This window comes from Lytechinus variegatus, chromosome 8 (genome assembly GCF_018143015.1).
Source record: "Lytechinus variegatus isolate NC3 chromosome 8, Lvar_3.0, whole genome shotgun sequence".
In the NCBI taxonomy this organism is placed as follows: Eukaryota; Metazoa; Echinodermata; class Echinoidea; order Temnopleuroida; family Toxopneustidae; genus Lytechinus; species Lytechinus variegatus.
The window spans coordinates 7,915,006-7,941,048 of record NC_054747.1 but is presented as its reverse complement, the minus strand read 5'-3'; the positions used below and the strand labels follow the sequence as shown (position 1 = coordinate 7,941,048).

Genomic DNA, 26,043 nt, shown 5'->3' with positions numbered 1-26,043 from the left:
TATTCTACCTGTTATGTCAATCTTTCTATTGGGTTAACATTCTGACTATCTCACTCTATCTGTCAATTTAACAGTGAAATTAAATTTCTATGACATAAGCTGCATGGTAGAGTAGTTTCAGCATTATTCATTTATTGTTTTGAAATCTTTTCTTTTCATATGTATTATTTATTTTTTTTCTGTAGATTTAAGTAAGTAGACTTAAATCTTGGTTGATTTTTATCTGCTTCATCTGATTTTCACTACTTCTTCAAATGATTTATTAATTTGTTGTTTTAAAAGGGTAACCCTTTCAGTGAAGATAACACCAGAGAAATGTTGAAACCTCACCAGTTTGGTTTGGAATCAAATGATGATTTAACTCTGACTGACTTCAAGTGGTGTTACTTACATCAAGAACCTACTAGGTCCATGCTTACATAAATATCTGGTGTGAGCGTTTAAGCCAAACTGGTGATGTTTTTACACTTCACTGGTGTTTTCCTGTAAAGATGATTGACTGGTGTTAAACTGACACCTGCAGTGTATTGCAGTGTGAACATGACAGAGTTTAGGTAGGTCTACCTGTCTGTTCACACTACTGACATGCTTGCAGTGACTCATGTAACTGAGCATTACCCAGGCATTCTAATAGCTTTCATCCCAATGGTCATGTTGCTTTGGAGGTGTTCACATGGCTTTAATTTACATTGGATAAGGGCCTTGTATGAAAAACGAGTTGGAGAGGTAAATTGCTACTTGATCTACAAATGTTTTGTCTAAACTCCATATCAGGGAAAAAATTAATAATTTATTTTCCGGGGCTATTTTTGAGCTCACTAGCCCAAATATCCTAATTTGTGTTAAAGTTTACATTGGACCCTATATGAATTTCAGGGGCTCCATTTTAGTTTTCCAGGGCTCTTTAGGGCATTTCGGGGGCAAAATCGCCCCGAGCCCCCATGTATTTTTTCCCTGTTCCATATGGTCTGATCCAACATGGTCTGATTCGAGTTTAGAGGCCTACACCATCATTTTATGGTTAACATTTTGGCCTGCCATGTAGCCCATTTCCATTTTTTTTCTATTTCTCATTTAGGCTGTATCCATTTTGTCTAACACCCGTTAATTAGAAAGGAGTTTATGAACCAAATTTTGATTTGACCAAGTGGTAAATAATGGGTAGGCAAAATTAGACCAGTGATATTTGGACCAAAATGGTAATTGGACCAAAATTGATTGTAAATCATATAGGTTTTGCCATAATGATGTGTTAGTCTACATTTGCCACACTTGACCCAGGTGAGGTAAATGGGTACCTTGCCAGAACTATTCCTCGAAATGCTTTTAGTGCCTTATTGGCAGTCAGGGTAACAATAATAATGTTTCAGGAGTGTAATACCTAAACAACATGGCCTGTATTCTGAAGGCGAGTTTAACTTTAACCATGGTCTAACTCTGTGCTAGAATTATGGGAAGCCAAACGTTTCAAAATTTTGTTTACAGTGAATGCTTCTCATGTTAACTGTGCTCTTCACTGATTATCTATTGGTGAAGACAATTGTCATACTTATCCTTCCCAGGCAATTAATAATGTTTTGGGAGTCAAATGAGCTGATACATTGAACCTCTACTGTTAGAGATTTATGTAACAACTGGCCTTCCATAGTTAAACCACAACTTTAAACCAGGGTTTAAATTAAACCTGACTTTAGAATACAGGCCCATGAGTTTATACAATATGGCACTAGTAACATTTTCATTATACGTGAAACGAGAAAAAAATAACGGACTGAAAAACAAAAAGGAAAGATGTATAGGAAAATAATACAATATGAGGCCATGTGAAAAGCTTTGTTTGCCATGGCAACAGGAATAAGAATACAAAAATATTAATATTGACTGACATGTAGTCAAGTCAAGGGAGACTTCAAACGCTGCCCTCCAAGTAGGTGAAGTTTGTCTCAAGGGCAGTCCGTGAAAACAACTCCTTGAACACGGCCTAGTAATGTCTTGAAATCGCTCTAAGGTCAAGGAATTAGGCTTTTAGGTTGATGGCTTAATATGGCTAATCCAAAGAGATTAGGATTGCAAGCAGCTGCTCCTTGATGTAATTAATCCATTTCATAATGGGATTATACAGGAACTCGGTAAACTGTATGAAATATGTTACTCGTATTTCTGTCTGCATTGGCTTTATAATTTCTTGAGAATTACTAGTAGTTATAGGAATATAGGCCTATTTGTATTGTAATGATAGTTCTTCCTGTATGAAGAGTGAGGAAGTACATGTACATATATCAAGTTGTTGGGTGAATGTATTGTAATATTTGGAAGTAATTTTACATCTCTCTTGTTGTGGCTGTTAATGCTATGCCTGACAATCCTCAGACAAACTTTCAGGTTATCAAAAACAAGCATTATACAAGTTACAACTTTTAACCTTTTTAAATCTCAGTACATTGATCTTTCTGTTATGTAAAATATTTTTTTTTTCATTACCTTTGGCTAAATCCTGTTTGGGCTGTTCTGTTGCTTGCTCAAGCTTTGCTTGACATAGCAACCTGTCAGTTCATTCTCTAATGTATCCAATAGCCAATGAAAATGTCAGGGCAATGCAACACACAGTATAGTGTTGTTTAATAATGCTTGTTTTTCCTATACTGTTTACTACTTGAACTTTACAGTAGCTTTCTTGGTGCTATGTGAGACAAGACTCAGACAAATTTTCAGGTTCATAGAAACTTTTTGAAATAGTACTATGTTGAACTTGCAGTAATTGCTCTATTATTTCTTGAATTTTATGATTACCAGTGACTAAAACCTGTTTGGGATGATGTGATGATTGCTCAGGCTTTTTTGACATAGCAACAGATATATGTATACTAGATTATCACTTCATTATCATAAATGAAATAGAATCCAATATCAGATGAAAAGCCAGATCATGGAACTGTTGCAATACAAAGTAAATGATTTTTAAAGCTTGAGTATAAAACTGCTTACAGTGGTTACTCAACAGTTTGAATAAGTGTTTGGAAATTTGAATAACCATACTTAATTTATTGATGATTGAATATTAGAATCAAACTTTTAAGATTTTAAACACTTGTTTAGAGTAACTATTTAAAAAAAAACTTATGTAAATTTAATTTAGTAAACAATGTTGTATAAAAAAAGATCAAGGAGCATTTTTACTACAAATTCATTATGTAAAACCTGGTAACCAGTTCCCCAGGAAAAAAAAATTATTATAAAAAATATATCATTCCGTGGAATACTTCCTTTCTTTAAAGACTTGTATAGACCTCTTTTGACAACATAACTTTATACACAAATGTATCACTTTTCAAAGTACACTTGGCTAATACCCTTTAGTAACAACTCAGGTGTTTGCTGAAGTGCTTCAAAAGCCACTGAAAGTCACTTCCTTTCCTTTCCGACCCAGCTGTCTTTCTCACAACAATCGCTGTTTTTGTGACAACATAACAATGTCCCTTTGCTAAAATTATGGAAACCAATAAAGAAAGCTGAACCAATATTGAAACAACCAGGTCCCTACTGGTTCGATTTCGATATTGGCACACATTTGGCAGACACTGCATAAATGTATTTGATGTAAAAATGATTGAAATTGAGTTTGCTTTCTTTTCAGTATACAGAATTTTCAATTCATAAAGAAATTGTTCATTGGCTTATTCTGCAAGCTTGGTTTCATTTTACAGACTTACTTTAAATGGATACTTATGAATTCTTCTGAACGCAGTCCAAGGACTCAGTTTTCAGCTCCAAATTCTGTCTCCTCTTTAGGTTGGCCGGATCATTTCCTGGTGGGTCAGCGTCAAACCTGAACTTCACTGGTTTTAATATTCAGCAGTTTGAGACCTGTTTGCACGTTATATAGCAAATTTCTTCATGATATTGCAGGGGTGCTCAACTGATATATCATTGGGTGATGAATTTCATCAAAATCGGATGTAAAATAAGAAAGTTATGACATTTCAAAGTTTCACTAATTTTCAACAAAATAGTTATATGAACAAGCCAGTTACATCCAAATGAGAGAGTCAATGATGTCACTCACTCACTATTTCTTTTGTTTTTTATTGTTTGAAATTTGAATTATACAATATTTCAATTTTTACGAATTTGACGATTAGGACCTCCTTGCCTGAAGCACAAAATGTTAAAATAATGGAATTCCACATGTTCAGGGAGGAATGAAACTTCATTTCACATGACAATGACGAGAAAATAAAAATATTTCATATTTCATGTAATAAAATACAAAAGAAATAGTGAGTGAGTGATGTCATCAACTCTCTCATTTGGATGTAACTGGCTCGTTCATATAACTATTTTGTTGAAAATAAGCGAAACTTTAAAATGCCATAACTTTCTTATTTTACATCCGATTTTGATGAAATTTTCAGTGTTATGCTTGTTGAATTTTTCTCTTTTTATTCCAATCAAGTTTTTGTTAGGGTAGACTTGTCCTTTTTAATGTTAGAAATTATACTGCTAGGCAGTTCGAAAGTCATGGCTTCATCTCAAACTTCAGCTTCCTCAAAACATTCATCCCCATTGCCTAGAATGCTATGGGGTCCATTTGTACAAATAAATAAATTGATCAATTCTATAGCATCATTTAACCCTCTTTGACCTCAGCGAGCGCTGTGGTCCTCATCGAGAGACGACCTATAGCATGTACTTGTGATGTTCACATCTGGGGCTCGTAACACAAAGCTTAGCAATGATCATAGAACATTTTTTCTACGATTGATTCCATTGACTTCAGTGCACAATCAATCATAGAAATCAAGTGTACAATCAATCGCTAACCTTTGTGTCACTGGACCCAAGTTTAAAAAGTAACAGAATGTAACATCTTAATTACATATTTTTTCAAATAATATGTTATTTTGAGTGTTATTCATCTCGATTATGATAATTGAAACACTCTTCCCAAGGCTCAAACCTTACATCTTAACTGTAGATTTTAAACAACCAGTTTCATTAAACATTTTGAAGTCAAAATCAAGCCATTATGTTTTAAATATCGACATACCCCCTTTACATTGTAGTTTAGTAATTTTATTTTTATTATAAAATCTATATATCATGTTATAGAGTCAGTGAATTATTATATTATACTTGTTTCTTTCTTGCTGTCACTCTCATACTTTAATAAATCAAATACATGTAATTTATTGCTATTAAGACATGACTCTTTGTATATAGGCCCTGTATTCTATATTTCATGGATTTTTATGAGCAAATGAATTGATATTTGAATATGATTAAGACTGGGAGAAAGTTATTAACCTTGACTTTGCCACATGTGGTTCTTACAAAATGCAGAGGTAGAAATAATGGAAAGACTCTAAAGGTCAAAATAAAGAGGAGGTAAAGTGAGAAGAAGGGAAAGAGCAATAAGAAAGGATATGGAGAATGGAATGAGAGAATTTAATTTTCCAAGGAATTAACAACTTCCATAGCACTGATTAACATGCACTTTAGCTTCTTGAGCATAGAATGTTACATAAGAAAAGTAACAAATGTGTAGAATGTCAGACAGAAGGTGTCATTGGAGTTCAACATGTGATAATTGATGGGGGCTGCGAATATGAGTCAAGATTACTCAAAGAGTCATGTAATGTACATCTGCTTCAATACCTGTCTGTTGTTCAAGTTAGTGAACAATTATTTTACAGTGACATAATAATCAGAAAATGTTAAAGCCTCAGCTTGGGATATTTTTTAAAAACAAATTTGCAAAGGAAGAAAGTGGTAAGATGGGGGGGGGGGTGCTCAATTTTGAAAGATTTTTCATTTTTGAAAACCTCCAAATTCTTGTAATGAAAAAAAGTAAGCATAATCTTCCTCCAGTGACAAAACCATCATAAACTCTCACTGAACAATATTATACAAAAAGTAGGGGGAAAACAAATGATAATTAAAAAAACCCCCAAATCTCTTATTCGACGGAAGATGATGTTGGAGAGGGGCAATTTTTAATGCTCTGTGAACATTTGATCAAATATGACAGGAGTTTAGGATTATCTTAGACAAAATAAAAAAGTTGTTTAATATTGACACAACCTTAGATCTACAAGACTTTAATAATGTGAACATCTGATAATAATTTTAGATAATCATAAACATAAATGGTTAAAATTTACACAGTAAAAAATGTTTGAACTTTATACAACTCTGTTAACCATGTGAACCTTAACAGAAGGTGTTTAACAGCTTAATCAATCATGCTTAGTGTATTTAAAATTATTAAAAATTAAACCAAACTGTTTAAACAGCTATTGTAAACTTCATATAGTAAACAGCATTGTATATAAACATAATTAAACATTATTTTACTGTGTAAAAAATGATGTTCGATTGTTCAGTTCAGAAATTTTCTCCATGTGTGTTGAAATTGCTGCAACATTCTTTTTTGATATATCCCCTTAAGGCCTGTTTACATTTACATAAAATAGCGTATCTATCAATGAGGTCCTAGTCTGATGCGATGTGACAGGGAGGGGGTTAGAACGCTCCTATCTGACGACCTACGGCTTCCTGTTCCAGACATCTTCCCAAGAAAAAAAAAGGTTCACAGAATATTCCTCCAAATTCTTAACTTTGATGTTTCCATGCTGTAGTACAGAATAGCAGGTTAAATGTACATAGAGAATTATGCAAGCCTTTTCTCAAACTCAACACTTTTTTTCAAAATTTTGTAGAGCATGCAGGAATGAGCAGTTGTACTGATGTTCTGTAACCTTCTGTAACCTTGATTATTTATTTTTTATTTATTCCGCACTTCAAACATATTCAAGATTAGAAAGCAATATCAAACATTACATGAAATGCCATAAAAATTACACAGGTACGTGCAATATTTGCCCAGTGCATCTGTTGGTGGCCAGGGATGAGGAGATGGTCAATTCTTGAAAAAAAATATCATGTTACTGTTCATAGCCATGGCGTAATTTCCTTCAGCAAGAAATTTATCCACATTGTGCTGCACTCGACCCAGGTGAGGTGAATTGGTACCCGGCATGATTAATTCCTTGAATGCATGAATGCTGAGAGCCAGCTCGAGCTAAAGCCGGGGTAATAATAATAACAACGCGCCTCGGAATAGAATATTTCTAGATAGATGACGTTATATAAATGCCTATTATTATTATTATAGAATAGTAATGTTTTCTTATGTATGAAGTAGGATCTACTCTATCCAAAGATACCACAATTCTGTTTCTGTTTATGGTAACTACAAAAGGAACTTGACAGGACACCATTTTTGCTGGTATATGCCAAGCTGGTATATAACCAATTACCTAGGAAACATTTTACATCTACGTTAATCAGTCATAATTGCTGACCTTGTAGACGACAGATATTACTCTCGGGCCTTTTTTTTATAAAAGTGGAGACAATGGCAGAGTAGGGATTCAAATTCAAGACCTTGCAATTATGAGTCCAATGCTCTAACCACTGGACCACATGACCCAAAAATGCCATACTACCTCCACCAATAAAAGAAATGAAGAAAGTTAGTGAATTTTGATATTATACCATTATTCTGGTAGGTACCTGTCTTTGGATAAAGTTGAATTTAAACATCTTTTTAAAAAGCAAACACTACTAGACAGGGGCGGATCCGGGACTTTTCAAAGGGGGGGGGGCACATTTTCCGAGGAAAAAATTGACAAGAAAAAAAAGGTTTTCAACCAAAAATTTAGGATATTTCGTCCCAGAAAAAAATTGACTAGCAAAAAATAAAAGAAAATATGAAAAGGTTTTTAACCAAAATGTGCATTTTCACATTACAAATTTAATTTGCTTCTCAAAAGGGGGGGGGGGGAACGGGCCGGCTGTGACACCTGGATCCGCCAGTGCCATTAGACATTGCACTTTTCTGATATCCCTTCTTATATAAAGTAACAAATACCATGCGGCTCTCATTTGTGCATTAAAATGAGTTCATTTGATGACTTCAGAATTGTCCAATGCATGTCATGACTACAGACATTAATAGGAGATGCTTTCTGTAACATCTATTGATAATGCTCCTCTTCAAATCTCATGGAATGATTAGAGGTCATTGTCGAAAGTTGCCGGACTGGGACAGCACATTGTCTTAAGGTTCAGACCAGACGAAAAATTGAAAATATGTTGTTTGTCCAGAGTCCATGACTATTCAAATAATTTGCTGGAAAGTCAAGCTGACTTTTCAGCGAATGTACTTTTATGAAATGCACAGTTGCAAGTAAAAGTTGCTATTCTACCAGAGTAACTATCATAAAAACTTCTGCATTGATTCCCCGATTTTTGACAAAGTCTGCTTTGTTATTAAGGACTTCTGACAAAAGATTATTTGCGTTATAAAAAGCGTCCGCTTAGTGTTTGCGAAAATAGCATAGTTACTTAAAGTTATCATATGCGCTAATGTGATCAAACACATTCAGAGCAGCGTGGTATGCTCATACTGTGGATGGAAGACGATCGATCCCCTTTGAAAATGGGGGTAAAGTCTTGATAAGATGCTGGCATGTGTTTCCTGTGCGACGGCAGGGGGGTGTATGAATGTCATCCTAGACTCCCTTGGCAAGGGGGCTGGGGTATCCCGTCAAAATTCAACCATGACTGATGATGTACGACCCAAGTTAAAGGGGAAGCTCAACCTGACAAAAAGTTTATTGTAAAAAATAATAAAAAGATATTGGCAAAGGTTTGAAGAAAATCCATCAAATAATAAAAGAGTTATAAGAATTTTAATTACTTGATTTGTGATGTCATATGCGAGCAGCTTTCTTACATATCGTATAGTAAAAAATCTATGAAATGTAATTTTGTCAGAAAATAAACCATGGTTTTTATTGTACCTTCATTCACAAATTATTTCACACCCGCTCCTAAAAATAAAATAAAAAGTAAGTCAGCACAAACCATAAGAATATGAAATTAATGCATTTTATATAATATAACACATGGGGCAGATGCTCCTTTATGACATCACAAATAAAAAACCTCTAATGACTTTCTTAATCTTTAATGTTTTTTCCTCCAACCTTCATAAATATTTTTTTAATGTTTTCTATTTTTACAACAAAGTTTTCGTCAGGATGAACTTCCCCTTTAAAGGCAAATTATGATATTATAAAATCTATCCTTGGAAGTCAGCTTGAAAAATAATAATAATCATACTTATATCTTGCATAACACTGACATTATTAGAAGTCTCTAACATTATATGCAGAATATATTAACCATGGATTTAGCTGAGCCTTGTTGCGTATTCAGCGCTTGAAGGAATAAATTCTTACCAGGTACCCATTTTCCTCACATGGGTTGAGTACGGCACAATATGGATGAATTTCTTGACACAAAGTTATAACAAGCTTAGTATTTGCCCCTCTAACAATTCAGATGACCAATTTCTTTATTTTGCAACTTTTATGGGGTGTTTGATCTTCATTGCATCGATTATCCAGTAAATGTTACTGCAAGTACATCTATAGTGAAACAGGACATTGGTGACAATCAAATATAAAGGTAAAACGATGAATATCTTGAATTTATTGTTTTTTAATTTCGAGCCAGTAAATTACATTATAGTTTCAAGCTCAATGATTTAACGACAAGACCATGCCACATTCGTAACAATTCAATTTCAATTGCTTCAAACTTAATAAATAGTAAAAAGATTAAACAGTTCGTGAGAGCAAAATGGTTAGGCAATCCCTAAAAAATAAGGATTGTAAAGTAATAGAAGTATAAACAAAACATCTTTACTAAAAGATAATGGTAGAGAGAAATGACATAGCCTAAATTTGTTTTAAGTTCACGTGAGATAAAAAGCGGATAATACGCTTTATATTAGGATGACTGAAGATATGAAGGAAGTCATAGTCAGCGAAGCAGACCTCCATTTCCTCCCGAGAGAAAATATGTATTTCAGAACCCGAACAGGTTAACCCATATACTACCATAAATAATAAGGTAAAAATTAGGGGCGGATCCAGGATTTTCCAAAAGGGGGGGGGCACATTTTTCAGAGGAGAAATTCGACAAGCAAAAAGAGAAAAAAAGAAAAGGTTTTTAACCTAAAATTAAGGATATTGCGTCCCCGAAAAAAATTGAAAAAGAAAAAAGAAAGATCTTCACTTTAAAAAGGGGGGGGGGAATACTTCTATATTAACAACATTTTTACATTACAAATCTTTATTTTGCTTCTCTCAAAGGGGAGGGGGGTGGGGGTATAAGAGTTGGCTGTGCCCCCCTGGATCCACCAGTGGTAAAAATGATACTTTTGCAAATTGGTTTACTGTAAATAATTCCACTGAAGAAATGTCATAATGATTGTTATTTTCTCATTCGTTAACAACCCGAGCTGAAGGGAATTTGTGAGGAGTAAACTTTTTTCTACTTGGGCATGTTCTGATTTTTATTTACTGCCAAATCTAGATCCCTGATACTTTTTCAAGTATGTGGATTAGTTTTAGGAAAAGTAAACATGAAGACCTTTATAAAAGAAATAGGAGATTTAGTAAATTGACCTGCTTTAAACATGTGGAGGTTTTTGAAAGTGGATTCTAAAAAACTTTAAAGATAAATTCCAGTATTGGTAACGATCTCAAAATGACTTTTTACAGAATCTATAATAATGACCACCCAAGTGTCTATTTGTATGAATAAAAAATATGTGCCAAAGGATTCTGGAAGAAATTGTGTAATTGCTGAGAAATAAGCAAAATAAGCGCGGATTTGGTCACTTCCGTCGGGTCTTTATTCCAGCAATAATAATACACTGTCCCACGTGTGCCTATCTGTGTTGGTGATCTTCAGTGTGAATATTTTTCAGCGTAGATTTCAAGATTTCACAAAGTTCAGTTTATGTAACTGTGTACCAGATCTAGACCCTCGATGATATACTGACAATTAAGCCTGGTTTTACAGACTTTCTCATGAAATCAGTGTTTATTGCAACTACTGGCATTTCTCTTTAATGATAATGATGTCAATGATGACGACTGGCTATTATCATATAAAATAAGAAGAAAATTCCAGAAATAGTGACATAACTTTGAATGAAATTATTATGAAAGTCGCAATTGGAATTATCACTTTTTCTTTAAGATTTATTTGTTGTTATAAATATTTAAGATATTTTATTCTTGCAACTGTTTATTATGAACTATTTTATGAATAGAATGGGGAAACCAAATTTCCTTGTAATTATGTTTACAGAAACAAAATACTTTGTGTGTCTTTTACATGCTTATCTGATTCAAATTATAAGGAGAGATTGACAGTACCAACAATACCAGCTATTCGTACATGTATGCATCAACAGGTGTACATTATGTTTGCTGCCATTTTGGCATAGTGCAATATTTTCATCACTTCCAAACACGTTTAATGAGTCATTTGGAACAGAACAAAATCCCCTTGGGAACTGTTATCTAGATTACTCATTCAATTACTATATGTCTTTCAAGGTTTACCTGGACACCTTGCCCATCTGACAAAGACTTACCATTGATCCGTTCAATCACAAGTATGGAAAGCCAGCAAAGTCAACATATAAAATGATAAAATGCATTTTTGCTCAATTTTTTTCTCTAGATTATATCCATAATTCATTGATTTCCTGACAGTTCGGTGTGTTCTCCTTTGTTTACAAAGGACATTTCGCACATTTCCTGTAGAAAAAATTATGACACTGATGGATTTCCATAGAGTTATGATTGATTGGATCAATCGCAAATCTTTGTAAGACGGGGCCTTGGTCTGGTATTTGATTGAAAACCTGAATTGATTGAAGAAATACAGTTACTCTCTTATGCCTTTTTGTGCAGAGCTATTATAACCTTGTCTTATTAAACTTGTGTTGTGTTAATTTTGAAAATGTGTTCTGGTAAAACAAGGGGAATGCACCGTCAGCATGTTCAGTGGCTAACATGTGAGGTGACAATGTGGCGAATACCGTTAATTCAGGAATGTATCAACGCACTCACTCATTCATTTGTTTGTTAGTTTGTTTGTTCATTCATCAATGAATTTTATTTCTGTTTTTTTTTCATCTATATGATCTATTTATTTATATGAATTGATTATATGTATTATTATTTTATCATTATTATCACTATCATGATTATTATTTTTATTATTATTATTATTGCTATTGTTAAAAATGGGGACGGTGGTTATACTCCGATGTGAAGATACAATTGAAGCAGAATGCTGGGGGAATGTATGGAGTTACTCCAAGGGTCTTCATTTTCCTTCATTCTCCTTTCTACTATATATCCGTTTCAACTTTTTACCATTTCACACAAATTTGATGGACAAATTGTCATATCTTGACAGCGACATGAGGAAAGTAACTACTATTCCTTTATCACAGGATCAACAGGGAAATGTTTGTTTAGAGAAGAAAACAAAAATGATAACAATAACATTATGGTTTTTGCCCTGAGTAGGAGGAATCCAAATATTAATGTTTCCTTTAAGATCAACAGAGGAAGGAAGGACTTCCTTGATGAATTCATATGATTGACAAACACTGCCTCAAAAAAAGCGAAATGTCAAAATCTTTCTAAAATTGTCTCCTTCGTACAGGTGAATTTAAAGGGGGACATCTATCATTATATATAATATGATAAAATTGACCAACAATAACCACTACAAGTACTTTTTTTCATGCAGAGGAAATTAAGCAAGAGCTTAAAAAAGGAGAAAACAAGGTTTGAAGTTTGGGGTTCACTCAAGCATGAGATGTGTTTACTGTGTAATCTCAATGAAACTTCCAAGCAGTCCGACAAAGTATGTCCAAGAAGCTCTTGTAGGCCTTTTCTTTTATTCAACTTCATGACTTGAAATTTTCACTGTATATGAAGAAGAAGAATTGTTCTTTCAGATAATAAAGCTATTTTGATAATTGCTCTTTTTGAAGACCAATTTACTATTTTGGCTGTTTACAGAGAAACAGTTTTTACCTAACCCTAACATGTCACCATTAATATACTTTTCAAATTACAGAATTGTCTCTTAATACCAAAGAGCATTGTTATGCTTGTAAACTGGGTGCGAGTTCATCAGTATGGTTTAATGACTGGCATGGAGACACAAGAGTTTAAAACTGAAGGATATCCTACTGATTGTACACATGGCATCTATTCCATAGTCTATTAGACATCCTCTGCTCTCTCTCGCTAGAATTCACACAGAGGTGTGAAGTGGTCTCTATTAGTTTAGGCGAGAAGTTCATCATGATTGGTTGATGAGCCCTTTTATATTTGTAGTTCCCATCATGGCACGGATACCATAGTTGGCATTCCTCTTTTCTCTAACTTAGATTCACACAGAGGTGTCAAGTGGTCTCTAAACCGTATTATTCATGCTAAAGATTCATCTCCAGTGGTCTGTTACCATGGAAACCTTGATTATGATTGGCTAATGAGCCCTTTAACATCGCTAGTTAGGCCTACCATAATGGCAATGTTACCATAGTCGGCCATCCCCCTTTCTCTCACTTGAATTCACACGGAGGTGTGAAGTGGTCTCTAACCCTTGATATGGGCTAGAAGTTCATCTCCAGAGGTCTGTTACCATGGAAACCTTGATCATGATTAGCCCTTTTTGTATTTTGTAGTTACCATCATGGCAAAGTTACCATAGTTGGCCTTCCACTTTTCTCTAACTTGGATTCACACAGAGGTGTGAAGTGGACTCTAACCTAGTCTACAAATGTAGACCCACATCTGCAGTGTGTGTACCTCAGCTGATTCAACGAGTCTGCATAGCAGACTAGGTCTACTGAGGCTGCTCGCTTCGCTCACCCTTTTAGACTGGTTTGCTTCGCAAACCAGTAGCAGATCCCACCTCACGAGCCATTCAGAGTCTGCATAGCAGACTAACTCTAACCCTTAGTTTGGGCTAGAAGTTTATCTCCAGAGGTCTGTTACCATGGAGTCCTTGATTATGATTGGCCAATGAGCCCTTTAACATCGTAGTTAGGCCTACCATAATGGCAATGTTACCATAGTTGGCCTTCCTCTTTTCTCTTACTTGTATTCACACAAGGGTGTGAAGTGGTCTCTAAACCTTATTATTCATGCTAAAAATTCAGGTCTAGGGGTCTGTTACCATGGAAATCTTGATTATGATTTGCAGATGAGCCCTTTTACATTGGTAGTTACCATTATGGCAAAGTTACCAAAGTTGGCCTTCCTCTTCTCTCGTGAACTTGAATTTACACAGGGGTGTGAAGTTGTCTCTGTTTTCATGCTAAAAGTTCACATCCAGATTTAGAAGTCAAGTGATATTAAGGAGTTTTCGCACCGTAATGCAGAACGCTTTCAAGGACATAGAAAATGTATTGACAAGTGCCCTTAATGACAAAGCGCAACCAAGAAGTCTTTGTCGAAAATCAGAGAATCAAAACAGCAGTTTCATTCTGTACCCTGGACAAATGACATAGATATGTTCAATTTTTCGTCAGCTTATAAACTTAGGACGAAACTGCTCCTCTGGTTCACCAATTTTTGACAAAGACTTCCCAGCTGTTCATTGTCATTTGATGGGCATTTTCAATACATTTACTGTGTTCTTAAATGTGGTCTTTGTCGCAGTGTGAAAACTCCTTTTAATGGGATTTGAATTGCAAACACAAGACCCAATCAAATTCTTTGTTGTATTCGCCTCTTGTCCAAGACACTGACCAGGAACTAATCAACATCGTTCTTTCATATTTGCAATCCATTATTACCTTTGTGTTATGCCAAAGAACAATAGCCAATCAAATTCATTGTTGTATGTGCCTCTTGCCAAAACACTTTCCACGAACCAATCAGCTTTGTTAATTCATTTTATGCAATCCATTATAGCCTAGGTGTTGTAATGCCAAATGGCAACATTTGGCTAATCAAATCTATAGGCCCCTTTGGTCCAAAACGCTGACCCTTTCCACCAAAGGCAGAATCAAAGGAAAAAAAATGAAAGGGGTACATAAGATTTCAGAGGTTGTACATGTATGAACAAAATCTGGAATATAGTGTGTTCATGTGAATTCTCTTTGATCATGTTATAAATAACATTGGGTGGAGTGTTTAATGTGACATGTGTTGTCATTAAGGAAACATGGTACTCTGATTTTTGATGAGAGGGAGGGAGAGAGAGGGAGAGAGAGAGAGGGGGGGGGGGGGGTAGTTGCATGTAGATGTAGATAGATCGAGAAATAGTGATACAGAAAGAGAAGTTGAGGGGTTGATATGGGGGTCAAGAAAGTTGGAGAATGGATGGTGCCTGGAATAATTCAGGTATGTTGTAGGCCTACTGTATAGTTATAATTTTTGGGGTTAAATTTTGTTCAGCTGTTGGCCTGTTACCATGGCGAAGTGTCACACTGTGATTTTAAACCTTCTCTGCTCTTTCCTGATGCTTCAACAGGAATCATCTGAAATAATTCAATTATTCATGGGCAATTTAAGGACCAGTGATCTAAACTGAAGGCATTTCCTTAATGGTTTGGTCACATCTGGTTGAAGTTCCCATTGCATTACAGTGGTTTCTGCATTAGGTCTACATGTATATTCCATCACAATTTTGTGCATTATTAGAGATATGCAAATGATATGCAGGAGTTCCACTCCCTGGGGAGGATTGCACTGTTGGAACAGCATCACACTTGCCTCGGCATTGAGTTACCTTTAAAGCAGTCATCTGCAGTAAATCCATCAAGACATTAGAAAAATAATGCTCGTCACCATCTCCACTCCCGGGGGAGTATTGTACTGCTAGTACATTATTCATATAGGCACACAGTTTCCCTTTAAATCAGTTCCATGAAGCGAATCAATAAGAACAGCTTTTATGTTCATCATCACTTCCACTCCCTAGGGAGTATTGTACTGCTATAGCATCATTTTATTAAGCATACAGCTTCCTTTAAATAAGTATCCTGAAGGCAACTCACCTTCACTCCGTGGGGAGTATTTTAATGTCGGAGCACCATCTCATAAGGCATTCAGCTCTCCCTTTAATAAATGTTCTGTAGTAGCTCTATCAAAGAAAGACTCTATCCAAACAGTGTTCATCTGCACCACATCCACTCCCTGGGGAGTATTTTACTGCCAAGGCACCATTCTTATCAGACATGCGATTCCCTTTAAATCAATCTCCTACGGTAGATCTGTTAAGACAATCTCCTTGGCGAACGTGGAGTTGACGCTAATCATGGCATGTGTTTCTTCGCTAGATGTTAATTCTCGACATAGCTTTAGATATTTAAAACAAGTTCACTTTCCCCAGTGTCACTCCACACATCTGAATATCACTCCCCTGCTAAAGTTAGTCTTTCGGTTGAGACACAAGTGGGAAGCAAGATCTGCGGTTCCATCTGCGGCTCTGGCAACCAATGCTATTAAAAGGAGGATGAAACTTTTGAAACCAGTATAAAGAAATTGATTAGTGAATGTTTGCAAAAATTTGAACATGTGTAAAATTAGGAGAATTAAAATGTTGAGGTTGGTAATTTTGTGGAGATCCTCTGAAAGGTAATGTGACCAAATTATGTTATGTTATTGTCTCATATTAACAAATCGAGATTCCCTAAAAATGGATAAGTGTGTTACATAATCAGTCTCCAGTGGGTTAAAGCGGCTCAACCGAGGTTCATCTTTAATATTTGAAGGTATAATTCTGAAATTTTCAAACATTACCTCAAAACATTTCTCTTCAATTTTTCTTAATTTCTGTTATAATTTCCTAAAAAGCACCTTGAGCACTTTACAGAGTGGATTTGGCACGATATAAGTCTATTATTATTATTATTAAATGGGATAATCATTACCCCAACTTCATATCAGAGGAATTTGAATAGCCTTAACCTGTCAACATCAAATGACATCTAAAAGCTTTTCTTCTTGTTAGTCTATCAGGGGCCCCCTTTCACAAAGCCATTTATAAGTTATGAATGACTTTACAAACTACTGGGGAGCGTTTCATCAATACCTTTCTTGTGCTCTAGGTAGCTGACTTGACACCTAAGAATAATATAATAATAATATTCCGCATTTATATAGCGCTTAATACATCGGAACGACGTCTCTAAGCGCTTTACAGACATATTATTACCCCGGTCATCGGATCCTTGCATGCCCGCATACAATGTATGCACCTTCTCCACTCCCTGGGGAGCATTCCAACAAGAGTCCAAGACTCAATTGCTAGGCATACTACATAGGCTTTCACATCCTACCGGGTACCCATTTAACACCTGGGTGGAGAGTGGCAAAGTGTGGATTAACGCCTTGCCAAAGGACACTAGGCCATGGTGGGATTCGAACACATGACCCTCTGATTACAAGGCGAGAGTCAGAACCGCTACACCACTACACCACGACGCTTCCAATGTGTTCCAGTCGTTCGTAAAGCCGTTTCTAACTCTGCAAGCAGCTTTGTGAGACTCTACCCTGGTTCGATATGGTCTATTCATTATAGGCCTAATTGAGATCCCAACTTTCTGATCAAGTTCATGAACTGACTTGGTGGAAATGATACATCCATCATTTGATATGTCAGTAGATGGAAAGGGTGGGAGAGAGAGAGGGAGAAAGAGAATAGAGAGGAGGGGAGAATAAAACAAATAATGAAGACAAGAGGGCACACATACAAGATCACCATGTAGATTGAGAAGACAAGAAGATCAAATCATTTCACAAGAAATAGTTGTAGAAAGAGAACAAAAATTACAACCTGTGTATATCAAACTATGTCATTTTGGTCCTCTGTCTAGCAACTCAAAATGCTTTTTTTTCATTTGGTCAAAGTATTTTTCTAGCACTGACCCGGAGATATTGATTTCACATTTCAATCATTGGAACAAACAGAAACTGGAGACTAGAATAGTTTGGTTTGATAGAACAGATATATTTTCAGCATAATTGGACACAGAATATTTAAGTTAAAATATACCATTATATACAGGAACTTGACTCAAAGTTTATATTTGCAAATTTTTGTTTTTCATTTCTGCAAACCTTGAAAGATAAATATGAAATTTGATATGTTTTGACCATATTTTCTTGTTTTTGTAATTATTCCAGAGGACCTCACGTTTGTAGATCGGCGACGACGGGTCAAACTACATGTTGTCCAGGCTGGACAGTCAACAGAGGGAGCAGACAATGTATACAACGTAAGTAATATCACCACCCCCTTGTCATGCCAACGAAAACTACTCCAGGGCCCCATCTTACAAAGACTTTACGATTGATCCAATCAACCTCAACTATGGAAAGCCAGCAATGTCAACATCTAAGACACATGTTTGTTCAAAATATTTTCTAGATGTGATTAAAAAGTGTGCTTCAAGATGTCTTTGATAACAAAGGACATTTTGCATATGTGCTGATAAAAAAATTATAACGTTGTTGGATTTCCATATACTTGAGGTTGATTGGATAAATTATAATACTTTGGGGCCATCTGCACCATCTCGAGTTTTCAAATTAGCGCACTATTTCTGATCCGGTAAAGTATTCCGATCTGAACAATCTCGAGATTATTTGCAATGGAGACGCAATTATCTCGCTAGTTCGTAGGATTAATCTCGAGATTGCAATCCCAAGCCAACTTGGGATTATTTGCAAAATAGCGCGCTATTGCACTTTGTAAGTCGAATAGAAACATCTGGGCCTTTTTTGTTTGAAATAATCCATTTGTTGCATGGTGGCGATGAACATTGTGATCATGCGAGAAATTGATGGTTTGATGAGGATGAGGAGGGGGAGGGGGAATGGGGGATGGGTAAGGAAGGCTTAGAAGGAGGGGAGGAGGGGTAGGTAGAGCCTAGGGAGGGAGGGAGAAGAAGGAATAGATGAGAGAGGAGAGGGAGGTGAAAAATAGGGAAGAGAGGGAGAGGCTGAATAGAGGGAAGGAGTAGAGAGTGATGGAGGGAGGGAGGGGAAAGTTCAAGCTGGGGGAGTGACTTTTTCCAGGATAGGTTCGGGAAATGAAAATATTCCAGGAAATTTCGGGAAATCCGAAAATAACAATTAAACGTAGAAACTATCAATATTCATGATATTCAAGTTACATTTTGATAATGTTTTACAGCCATACGTAGCTCAAAATTTTCCGCTCGCGCTCCGCGCTCGCATTTGTAATTTTGTTCCTATTTTTAAAGAGGGCGTGAACAATGAAAACGCTAAAATCCTTGATTTTGGCAACCTAGGCCGAATTCAGGCTCGCTGTATTTCCCGATTTTCGTTTAAAATCAAATTTGAAAATTCCAGGAAATATCTATGAATTTCAGGAAATTTGAAATTCAGTTTCGGTAAATTTATTTTTGAGCTGTGGAAACACTGGAGTGAAGGAGGGCCAAGGAGGGAGGGATGGGAGGAAAAGTGGCAGAGAGGTAGGGGGAGGGTTAACCGAGAGAAGGGGTAGAAAGAGGAGAGAGGGAAGGAAAGTGGAAGGTGAGAGACTGTCCTGTAAAACCATGCTGCAAATGCCAGTAATCACTCTATTACAGAAACAAATTCTCATCCAGAATCCAGGTGATATATAACATACTTGCTATGTAGTCAGGAAGTTCCACAGATGGGAAGACTATTGTCTACACCCGAATCCTAGGGCATGCATCTTGTCACATTATCACAATGTTCTTCATCACCATACAACAAATGGTTTACTTCAAACATAATGTCCCAGATGTTTCTTTTCGACTTACCAAGTGCAGTTTAGGAAAAAAAAGCTTGAAAACTATGCTTGACTCATTCTTCGTTCATTTTTTATGAGTGCAGAAATGGACATAGTATAGCTTATATTAAGGTAACTCAGAGCAGTGCCTAGGCTTGGAAAAGAAGACCTGCGACCACTGATTTAACCCACTACTTGAGAATCACTTTATATAAATTCAAAGACGGGAATGGATAGCCGATTTTCCGCTTCCTAAAAGCTGCATACAAAATGCAGATTATTTTGGTCCTTGGTCTGTCATGGACTGATGTAAGCTGCATCCGATCCGCATCCACAAATTTAAGAAAGCGGTATAGCTTCCAAAAGTTTTGACTTCTCTCTGTGAATGTGTCTCCGATACCTTTCCCTGAGGAGGCTGAGCGTAAATGTCAAGAGGCAGTGAAATTAGGATGCGGAAATTTCATCCTCATTTTCACAAAACTTTTTTAATACTGACTTGTCTTGGAACGCAATTATGTGTTAAAGGCTATAGACTGTGTAATGTGTACATCTGGCTCTAAATAGGTTTCCTGTTCAGTTTTAAGTTTCCAGGGGTTAAAATTGAAGCGTTCTAGAGAAATTGCTCCACATTGTTCAGGTCATGTGAATGGGTACCTGGCAGGAATAATTCCTCGAATGCATTAATCCCTGGAAGTGGCAGATTGAGCTAATGTAAGGTAAGTACTTAGTATTTTGATAATAATAATACATAGTTCTTGTAGAGTGCACATAGCATTATGATAAAGCATCCCTTTGACAAATTTGAGCTCGAAAGGACTAGGATCTCATTAACCTGGTTTTAGTCCCACAACCTTTTACTGTGTGCAAGCAGTGTGAGGAATTTATCCTGTTAGGCCCCCATTGACCTCACCTGGGTTGAGTGCAGCACAGATAGGATGAATCCCTTGCTCAAGGAAATGAACACTGTGGCTGGGATTCAAACCCTTATCCCTGTAATGAAAAGACTTGCTTTAGAACCAGTGGAACAGCCAACAGAACTTGAACAGAGCTTGTTCCCGCAGTAAACCCGCTGCAGTTAGCAAAATATGTAATTTAGAACTCTGGTTTCATCATGCTGCCTAGTTATTGTACGAGCCGCACATAGACATGCGCACTGCAATTGAAATGTGAGCGCTGTTACCGCTGAACTTCGAGTCGATTTGGTCAGTAATCAATAGTATTATTATTTCTACTCTCAGTATATTGTATCCCTGAAAATCGCATTGGATGTTAATCACCTACCTTAAGTTGTAAATCATCGCAATATATGAATATTCTATGATATTCAAACCCTCATCCCTGTAATGAAAAGAATTGCTTTAGAACCAGTGGAACAGCCAACAGAACTCTACAAATGCTTTCTATCCTTGTTTTTAATACTAAATTCGAAGAATGAATCATTCAAGCTGTTTTAAGTCAACCTTGTTCTAGCCTCTGAATGTGATTCATGTGTCAGCAAGCCTTCTTAGGTTTAGGGAGAATTTTACGAGTCAATCATCTTCCAAAAGTGCAAGTTTTTGGCACAGGATACCCTCTTGTCTCTGTTAGTTAAGGGTTCCATATGTAACTGTGTTTTATTTTCATAACCTAACTTCCCACTTTGGTAACAATCTTAAAATGAGTTAGAACAAAATCCTATAAAATGATTTCCCAATGGCTTTTTAAAGGTAAATGCCAGTTTTGGTAATGATCTCAAAATGACTTTTTACAGAATCCAATATAATGACCACCCAAGTATCTGTTTATATGAATGAAAAATATGTGCCGAAGGATTCTGGAAGAAATTGTGTAATTGCTGAGAAATAAGCAAAATAAGCGCGGATAAACGGGCACTGTATTCCAACAATATAATATACACTGTCCCACATGTGCCTATCTGTGTTGGCAATCTTCAGTGTGATTGTTTTTCAGCTTAGAGTTTATTCGATTTCACAAAGTTCATTTTATGTAACTGTACCAGATCTAGATCGACGATGATATAGTAATACTTAACCTTGGTTTTACAGACTTTCTCATGAAATCAGTGTTTTACTGCAACTACTGTAATTTAGATTTAATATATAAATTGAAAATATGGACTGAATACAAATAATTCAGGGGAAAATGTGCATTTGTTGAAATTGGCATTCCAGCCAGGTGGGTGTTTCATAAGTTTGAAAAGTAAGAATTCTTACTGCAATTGTCATTACCAATTAAATGTAAGCAATGTGTTAAAGAAACATTGTCATACATGTAGAGGATGGCAACTATCATCAGTTGAGACATAATGTAGGTGTAAATAAGTTTGGTACAAATGTCATTTCTTTCCCAGGGAAACCATGAATGACTCGCAAGAGAGGAAGAAGGTGGATTACACCGGGTTAATATGGAAACACTCCGTTCCCCCCGTACAGGTGTAAAACATGACATTTTTGTCCCACCTTGGTCTAGCTGTCACAAAAAACTAGGTGATCAGTCATCAGAGGCCTTGTTTCTTAAAACTTGTTATAATAAGAAATGTGCAATAACAGTTTAAAGCTACTGAAATGCTTTAATTTGATTGGATGATAGTGAATTTGATATTATAACAAGTCTGTATGAAACAGGACCTTATTTCAATGGCTTGTATCCTATTGGTCTACCATCAAGTTGGTTCCATTTCTGTTTGGTCCAACAATCACTGGGTCTCATACCCACTTGGTCTATCATTGATTTTGTGTTATCATGGATAGCCTAATTTCTGTTGTCTATTTGGTTCATAACCAGTTTATTTTATAGAATTGGCAGAACATTTCAACATATTATCTTTGTTTGCAGCTTTCTTCATGTAATATCCAATTAGGCCTACTGCAAAGTACATGTAGGTGCTCATAATATGCCTATTTGAAGCACTTGATTTCAATTTGAATCCTAAAAGCTAGAAAGTGCCATAAATTCTAACAGGTAAAAATTGCAATTAAACTTTAAAGGAGAATGAAACCATTGGAACTAGATAGCTTGTGTGAAAACAGAAAAATCAAAGAAACAGATCAACGAAAGTTTGAGAAAAATCTGACAAATAATGAGAAAGTTATGAGCATTTGAATATTGCGATCACTAATGCTATGGAGATAGCAAATTGGCAATGCGACAAAGATGTGTGATGTCACTTGTGAACAAATCTCCCCATTACTTTAGTATATATTTCACTTGAATTGCCTCTTTTATCAAATCTATCCATAAATCATGTGTTCTTTCTACATGAGGGCATGTGATACCAATTTTTTAAGAATACATCATGGATAAAGAGTTTGTATTGATCATCATAAGAAAAAGCAAAAAGAGACATTTTGAGGATATTTTATAGTCCACCAAAGGGAAAGTTGTTCATCAGTGACATCACACATCCTTCTCGCACTGCCAGTGGGAGGATCTCCATAGCATTAGTGATTGCAATATTCAAATGCTCATAACTTTCTCATTATTTTTTTTTTGTCTGATTTTTCTCAAACTTTCTTTATTCGTATTCTTTGATTTTTCGGTTTCTACGCAAGCCTATTTGCTCCAAAGGTTTCATTCTCCTTTAATGACTCTGTGTTAGACTGAGTGGATATTATTAGACAGAATGAGTATAGCCTTAGCTGAAATTAGACCAAATGGTAATTGTTGAAATTGAATTGCAAAACCATCCTATGGTTAGTAGATGGACTGTGATTAGATCAAACTGTATGTGTGGAGAATTTGAGTGTAGACAAAGTGGCAATTTGCCATTTTTACAATTGATTGCAAATATGTTGGATTCAATCATACCACTCAACTTCAATAGGGCCATCTGCACCATCCCGAGTTTTCAAATTAGCACGCTATTTCTGATCCGGCAAATTATCCCGATCTAAACAATCTCGAGATATTTGTAATGGAGATGCACTTATCCCGCTAGTTCCTGAGATTAATCTTGAGATTGCAATCCCAAGTCAACTTGGGATTATTTGCAAAAAAGCGGGCTATTTTACGAATTATCACGCTAATTTGTAGGTGCAGACGCACTCTGGATTATTTATTCATGGCGTCAGACCATAATGTATCGATGCTCACTCGAGCAGGAATTGCTCCTCTTGCGATGGTGGAGACGGTGTTTCTTGAATCTCGAGATTAATCGCGAGAGGGCCGATCGGGCTAAAATCTCGAGATTGAGAAAACTTGGGAGGGTGCAGCAGCACCACCTATCGTCTAAGATTCGTGGTACAGGCCCCATATTGCTTCTTGATAATCATATGATTTATTGGGTAATGTAGAACCTCAAGTTATCTTATCTTTGCCATTGCAGAGGGTAACTGTGTCCCGGGGGGGGGGGCACTCGACCAAAAAAAACGGGGGCCGTGGAGCGGGCATATTGTAAGAAGGAGGGTCCTCGGAACGGGCATCTGAACTACAGTTTTGTGAAAACGGGGGTCCTTGGAACGGATCGCCAGCATGTGAGTATAAGAGCGTATGCACCCCTATGGAACGGGCATACGTGTATGATGCAGCAAGCGCGGCATCCTCCGGGTGCGCTCGGGCAGAGACGATGGTCGGACATCGCTCGGCGGCCGCTTTTTCACCATAGGGGTTAGGGTTTTTTCACCAAAATTGCAGCAGATCAATGCAACTGGAACGGCGTAACGAAAAATATGCGAAGCTTTGGATCGGATTTCTTTCTTCTTTTTTTCTCGTTAAGAAGAAAATGCTAGGCCTTCGAGTGGCTTTCTTTGTTTTTTTTCTCAATAACACAAAAATGCTATGCCTTGGAACAGAAATTTTGGTGTAAAAATGGGGGTCCCCTCCGCGGCACATACCCACTATGCATTATATACTGAGTGCCCCCCCCCCGGGAACTGTGTTGAGTTTGCATTTAAAGATAAATTACCAGTTGTTGTAACCACCTGAAAATTAGTTCAAACAGAATCCAACAAAATGACCACCCAAGTGTTTGTTAAAAAGATATGTGCCATTTGGCTCTGGAAAAAAAGGTGTTATTGCTGATTAATAAGCAAAACAAGCATGGAATCCCATAAAATGTTTGGCATTTTCCAAGCAGTTTTTTGTTAGTTATCCTCAGAATTATCGGTTTTCAGCTAAAATTTTATGATTTCACAAAGATGAGTTGATTTCAATGTACCAGATCTAGATCTATGATAATATGGTGGTAATCAACCTTGATTTTAAAGCTTTCTCATGATATAATAGTTTGTTGCAATTACTTTCTTTTACCTTTAAACTAACTTCATGATTTGCACGATGATCTGCCTTACTACGACTTTCTTTCAAGGCGGAAAGCTGACTCAGTTGAGCATTCCCTAGCGTGTCTTCTGTCCAATTCCCCTCGTTAACCTGTGTGCATGTCATTTGACCTACACAACACAGGGTCAAGCGCTGGTGATAAATTTGTCATCCAAAACAGAGGATTTGCGTTTCACTGTTTCTTTTGCTACCTGACCTGGTGAATACCACTTGTATTAATAATGCATATGGTGTATTGTTTCTTTGGGAGGCAGAATCAGGGATTAAAAAAATGATGGCTGATGCTCAAAATTTGTAGGATGCAATTTCCCACCTTGAAAAAATCTTTAAACAGGATCTACATCAGGGGCCCTGTCTTACAAAGAGTTGTGATTGATCCAATCGATCACAACTATGCAAAGCCAGCAAAGTCAATGTATGAAATGCATGTTTGTTCAAACTTTTTTTTTAGATATGAATGTATATCCATAAAGTCATTGATTTCTTGACATTTTGGTGTGCTTCTCTTTGTTTACAACGGACATTTTGCAAATTTGCTGTAAAAAATTATGGCACTGTAGGATTTCCATAGAGTTACAATTGATTGTATCTATTGTTACTCTTTATAAGACGGGGGCCCTCATCAAATCTGTCAGTCTGCATGAGGAATGAACCAAAAGTTGTCATTTTACATTTAGCTCTCTGTGAGATAATGTATATAGCTGTAATTTGAACTTGATTCATTATAGCAAAATGTTTTCAGTCATCTCTGTTGCATTTTTCCCAATAATTGGTGACAGTTATGAAAAATTCTTTGAATTTTGTCTTGCTTGGTGACATGAGAGAGGATGTAGCTTGGCAGTGGATGAGTAGGAGAGTTGATAGCATATGGATCACTGAGATGAGGGAGCATTTCACGAAGATTTTGGTCAATTGCTTTTACTAACATGTGTTATAAGCTACTGAAATCCTTGGATCTGATTGGCTGAGAGCAGATTTGTCATGGAACATCACTGACAATAGTATTTGTGAAATGCTCCAGGTGTTTCCTTGGCATTGGGGTTTTGAGATTGGAAACAGGCACTGGGGAGGATGGAA

The 26,043-nt window shown here is 36.4% G+C and overlaps 1 protein-coding gene across 1 annotated transcript in view; it reads left to right on the top strand.

Annotated features, from left to right (window-relative positions):
* LOC121420612 (fibrillin-3-like) overlaps positions 1-26,043 on the top strand; it is a 161,275-nt gene that overhangs the window by 4,700 nt on the left and 130,532 nt on the right. The window contains exon 2 of the mRNA XM_041615274.1: positions 18,093-18,184. Coding sequence (XP_041471208.1) covers positions 18,093-18,184 — 92 coding nt within the window. The remainder of the gene's footprint in view (positions 1-18,092; positions 18,185-26,043) is intronic.